The following is a 6,000-nucleotide window of genomic DNA, read 5'->3' on the forward strand; positions in this document are numbered from 1 at the left end:
TCCATCTTTGTTATCAGTATTTAATTCAGATCCTCATCATTTTCACAAGCCATTAAAATAAACACTTAATATTGAAATAACCTCTTACCTTTTCTGCCACTTTTCCCATCTTCATGCCCATCCTCCACCTCACAGTTATCTTTGTAAAGTGCTTCCCCCCATCCCAGATTTTCCCCCTCTTGTAGGTGGTTTCTCCTCACCAGTGAGAATGTTGCTTAAACTTGGATTACATACGGAATCGGAAACAAATTCTTTATATAACTTGTACCATCTTGAATTATTTTAAAATCACTTATACATGTGTAGACATAAATCCAAATTTATCCCCTTTAATACAACTATGAAACTAAAACATTTTCAAATTAAAAATGAGCCAAACCATAAAATGAAGAAAATTTAAAATTATAATATAATTTAATATGACCATTAATATTGTCCAGAATCTGTAGCAGTGCTTGCTGTTGCAATAGTTCTTTTATTCCAGATGACTGTACCATATAGTGAGCTGTGGCATGACTTTCTTTATCTAATTCCTTATTTGTTCCCTGGTATGAACACATTACTTAAATATAACAACTGCCTCCATTCTTTTCACATTAGCCCAGGATAAACAAATGTACATAGCACAAGCAAAAATGCAGAGCAAAAATAAACACAGGAACCAAAAACTGATAAGCTACAACATCTGGGTCTCATACTATTGTCTTATATATCTTTAAATTATGAAAGTAAAAATACAGAACACAGAAATAAGATTTCTCATTACTAATTCACAGAAAAAGGCTGTGAGTTTGTGCACTGTTTTCTCAACAGTGAGAAACACTGATCTATAGAATTGAGTCCAAATGTCATAGCCAGATATATAAAGTCCTCACTGTGTTGCTGTTCTTTCCTCATCCTCCAGGCTCATCTGCTGGCATTTACTTCTTCACTTATTACCTAGTATTACTGAGCTCACTAGATTGCCCTGTCTGCATGCTACTTCAGCTCTCTCTGCTTTTACTTTTGCTAATTTATCTACACCTTGCACTCCAGCTTTGTTTTTTATGTCTTTTTTTCTTAACTTTATCTATTTATTTTGAGAGGGAGAGAGCGAGAGAAAGAGAGTATGCCAGAGCAGGGGAGCGGCAGAAAGAAAGGGAGAGAGAGAAACCCAAGCAGGCTCTGTGCTGTGGGCACACAGCCTGATGTGGGGCTTGATCTCACAAACTTGGTGAGATCATGACCTGAGCCCAAAACCACAAGAGTTTGTCACTTAACTGACTAAGTCACCCAGGCGCCCCTGTTTTTTTTTGTTGTTGTTGTTTTTTGCTTTTTTATATATATTCATCATTCTTCAAGGTCTAGCCTAGGTGTCATTTCCTCTAAAACATTTTCTAGAACTCCAGGTTGAAATGTAACTCCTCTTGTGGACCAAAGGCATTCAGTGTTCATATCTAGCCTGTCTCTCCCTGTAACAGGGACTTTGTTCATTCTCTCACTCTACCTTAAGCTTCTTGAGAGTAGGCATGGTACCACTGGCACCCAGCCCAAGTCTAGTAAATATTACAGTAAACTGAAGCAAACCGTTTTCAATTAAAGGGTCCTCTCTGTAACCACATTGGGGTTTTTTGTTTGTTTGTTTCCATTACTTAGAATTGAGTATACTTTAAGAAACCATGATAGTTGAAAAACATTAGATTTAGAATCCTAGGACTCAAATTCATGTGTTGAATTCATTTGTTCTCATGTATAAAATGGAGATAAATATCACATTGCAGCACTGTTTTTACAAATGTGCAAAATTCTGGGACAATGGCAAACAGGCATATATTTATTAAATATTAGTTTCCTTACTATATTACTGCTTTGCTTTTTTTATGGCCTTTAGTGATTTGAAATTATTTTTGTTACCAGTGAAGCTTCAGATATATATACCGCCTTATTGCACTTAGATTGAAGTCTAGTATTAGTTATTTTTCCTAAACTGAGTTTCAGCATTGCTGTATAAAATAGATGACACAATCAATTTTTCCTTTTTATTCTCATAGAATACTTCATCCTCTTTAACTGTTTATATTTATTCAGAACATATTTCTTTTATTGCCATAGGCATGAGAGAACCTCTGCTTTGTTCTTATTACCTAGAGAAATCTGTCTTCTTCCCTCTCTTTGTAGTCTGTTTTCATCAGAAAGCATCTACTTTGAGAAATATTTCCTTTACCTGCATTACATTATTGAATTTCTTTTTTTTTTTTTAATGCTTTTGTATGGATATTAGATCCTATAGCTTCAATTCTTTAGTAATACGTTTAGGACTCTTGATAACATGAAACTTATCATAAAAGTAAGTTATGTAGAGTTGAACAATATGGAAAATTTCTCCACTCCATGGGTTCCCATCTCTTAACATGCATGTTTTAAGCAAAAACAGACAAACATAGATATGGAAGCAACTGAGACAGATGCCACTGATGCTGACAAGGAAAAACAAAAAAGGAATGAAAGATTGCAGTTTATTACAGTATGAAATGCCAACTACAAGCTATAGGAGTTCCTAAAAGAAAATTCTTAACAGTGAATACTTATGGGTACAAGAAAATTCAAGCTAGAGGGAAAAGAAAAGCTTCACAGAAATGGGAATAGCCAAAGGGTGAATTAAGCTACAAAGGGATGAGATCATTGTCACTAGAGACAAAGTATTTGAGTTTCAACGTAACATCTTGAGGATAGGAGTGATGAAATCAGTTTGTCCTCAAGTAACGGGCATACATGAATGACCTGCAAGAAATCCGTTATTACAATTATTCTCTGGTTTTGTGCCATCCTATGTGGCACAAGTATTTTTGTATCGAATTAAGTCTGCACATGTAATACCCTGACCCTTTTCACCTTCAGCCTACTTCCTGAATTCAATTCAAATTAAAACGTTAGTACCTTTTGTTGGAGAGGTTCGTGACTAATAGGAAAAAAAACCACCTGGAAATTTGGGACCTCCGAAGAAAGGCATTTGATTCTCTTTTTGTCCCTTTAATCACAGTCATGAAGAGTACCACTTTACCATCTGGTAGGAAATAAAAGAGAACCTTAGGGTCTTGTTTTCTAAGTTGGGAATCAAGTCATTTGAGTTGGCAAATCTCAGTGAACAGTTACAAGTTTACAAATACTGACCTTAGGCGTTTTGTATCCATGTTGCCTGCATTTGGACCACAGTTAACTAACATATGCCATTGCTAGAAACTGAGCACTGTTTGACAGCTTGCACAAAGAAGAGAAATTGACAGAACTCCATGTTTCTGCCTCCAGATCTCTTGTTCAATACAACTATCTGTTTAAAAAGTAAAATTATTAGGGCTATTATGACATGTACATCTGATTTTATTATTTTTTTACTTGTGCAGGGCAGGAGTTACAGGTAAAGAAGGGGAAGGGGGTTAAAAGAAGGAAAAGGAGCAGCAGGAGGAAGAGGTATGACTCTCTGAATGCCTTGTAATTCTGACTGAAACTTGAGTTTTGGTAGTCATTGGACTAGTGGATTGAATTGTCATTTTGTCAGTCATGCTGATTAGTTTGGAGTCTAGGGAGCAAGTCATTGTTTGTGAAGAACAGAAAAGAGAACACTGTGTGCTTACTTTTGTTGTTAGGGATTATCACATGTAATACTCATGTAACAGAACCCAAGTTCAGCTCATTACCTGAAAGGTCACCACTCAAGAGACAAGTTTTGATTGGAAAGGAATTTGAACTTTATTCAGGAAGCCAACAACCTGAGGAAGAGGTGGACTCTTGTCCAAAAGCCAACTCAAAGGTTTCTGCCTGACCCGAGGGTTTTTAAAGACATTTAGGGTAGTTAATCAGCAAAGGGGGTGCAGTGGCCTGCAACATATCTTGATTACATGCAGACACGATGATGCCAGGTATAAAAGTTATCTTACTGAGAGAATGTTGTGCAAGAGGATCTGATTCTTATTTCGTGATGTGTCTGAGTACTCTGTTCTTTCTGCAAAGGAGAGCAAGGTCTCCAGATGCATAAAGAGAGGTCAGTAGCCATTTGTGTGACCTAAAAAAGAAAAACATTTTGCTAAAGAACTGCTGGGCTAATCAGAAAGCCGAAGGGCCTTCAAGCAGACTTGTTGGTTTCTATGACCTAGGAAGATTCTAGTCCTTCAGTCCTCAAGACTAGTGGTCTGCATATCTCCAAGAAAGTGAATTAGCTATGTTATAGATCAAGGACCTTAGGTCAGCAAGTAAGAAGTGTGTTAATTTGAAGCAAATTAACCCTTAAGACCAGTCAGTCAGACCAGTGCTGTTACACTTAGCAGCCTTTGGAGCTCAACATTGTTCTCTGTTTGCCATTGAAGAGACTGAAGCAAAGAGAGGTTGAGTAACTGCCGAAGTGCATACAGCTAATCAGTAGCAGAGCTGAAACTCAAATCCAGACATCATGGTATCAAACTGCATGACTGGTGCCTCTCTAAGGAGTAATGGGAGTAAAATATTTGGAGGGGGCAACCGAACATAGATCAGATACCATTGAGCAGCATCTTTTGTATTCTCAGGTCTCTTTGCAAGGAAATAGACCAGCAGCTGCAATCAACTGCAGTCCTGTCACACCATCATGATGTTTCCCTTGACCAGAAATGCACTAAGAAGGTTCAAGATTCGAAGCATTCAACAAATTTGGTCAAGACAAAGCCATGAAAAACACTCATCAGATTTTCATGACAAATATGGTAATATTGTTCTGGCCAGTGGAGCCACTTTCTGTGTTGTTGCATGGGTGTTTACAGCCACACAGATTGGAATAGAATGGAACCTGTCTCCTGTTGGCAGAGTCACCCCGGAAGAGTGGAATGATAAATAACCATTCAAGTTACTGTAACACAAAGTTGTTTCAAAATTATCTTGTCATTTAAGCACTCTGTTTCTCATTAAAATATAGCATAATTAAAGAAATAAAATACATTTGAAACCTTTAAAAAGACGTTGAAAATCGTCATTATAGTGCCTGGAAGCCAGGTAGCAGCAGTGGGTATAGACTAGGAGATTATGAATAATAAATATTTGAAAGAATTAATAAAGCATGTATTCTTCAGGCTTAATGATTTATACTAGGTATCATTCAGTGGATATACACACATATTAGCTTACAAATTAGTTTAATTATTTGGCAGCTTCTTTTGACTCTTTCTTTAAAATATAGTCATAAAAAAACATATTCATAATCTGGCCATTTTTCACATCCTTAATCTTTCCCACTATGATCCAAACCACCATGCTCTCTTTCACTGGGGTTGTTATAAAAACATTCTACCAGTCTCCTTGTTTGTACACATAATGTGCCCTCCCACCACCCTGCCAAACCTGCACCTTCTACCCCACCGCACACAACACTGCTAACACAGCAGCCAGAATGATCAGTTTAAAACATTAGTGATATCATTCCTCTTTTCAAATCCCAGTGACTCCCTGTTTCACTCCAGAGTTAAAGCAAACATCCTCTGAAAGGTACACAGGCCCCTTAGCTGCTGCACTGGTCAGTTTTACTCCTACATCAGGCTTTACCATTTGCTCTTTTCTCTTCTTGGAATGTACTTCCTGCAGATCTTGTATGATTCATTTCATCATACTTTCCAGGGTTTCATTCATATGTCATCTTTTCAGAGGACACCTCTGACTACCCTTTTTAAAATTGCAACCTTTTTAAAATTGCAACTTAGATCAGGCTTTGTCTGTTCTGCTTCCTTGCCTTATTTTTCTCCATACCAATTATCATCTGACATAAAATATAGTTTGTTTATTGTCTGTGTGCAAAACTCCATAAAAGCATAGTTTGGAAACTGGGTTTTTCATGACTTTATCCCTATAACAGAGCCTGATAGATTAGACTTTCAGTAATGATTGGTTGAATTTATAAATATTAGTCTGAAAATAATGAATTTGTGTACTGCTCTGGGTTTGCAGTGATTATTGGAGGGTATATGGGTTATCTATTGCTATCGTATAAATTACCCTAAAACT

The 6,000-nt window shown here is 36.9% G+C and overlaps 1 protein-coding gene across 13 annotated transcripts in view; it reads left to right on the forward strand.

Moving 5' to 3' along the window:
- COX7B2 (cytochrome c oxidase subunit 7B2) overlaps nucleotides 1-4,961 on the forward strand; it is a 133,091-nt gene extending 128,130 nt beyond the window's left edge. For 9 of the 13 annotated variants that reach the window (XM_077757711.1, XM_077757713.1, XM_077757715.1 and 6 more), the window contains 2 exons: nucleotides 3,381-3,447; nucleotides 4,539-4,961. In XM_077757711.1, coding sequence (XP_077613837.1) covers nucleotides 4,598-4,843 — 246 coding nt within the window. In that variant the 5' untranslated portion in view covers nucleotides 3,381-3,447; nucleotides 4,539-4,597 and the 3' untranslated portion in view covers nucleotides 4,844-4,961. The remainder of the gene's footprint in view (nucleotides 1-3,380; nucleotides 3,448-4,538) is intronic. The other 4 variants (XM_077757721.1, XM_077757720.1, XM_077757722.1 and 1 more) reach the window with 1 other exon arrangement.
- Nucleotides 4,962-6,000: the final 1,039 nt, after the last annotated feature.

This window comes from Crocuta crocuta, unplaced genomic scaffold (genome assembly GCF_008692635.1).
Source record: "Crocuta crocuta isolate KB4526 unplaced genomic scaffold, BGI_CrCroc_1.0 scaffold282, whole genome shotgun sequence".
Taxonomy (NCBI): domain Eukaryota; kingdom Metazoa; phylum Chordata; class Mammalia; order Carnivora; family Hyaenidae; genus Crocuta; species Crocuta crocuta.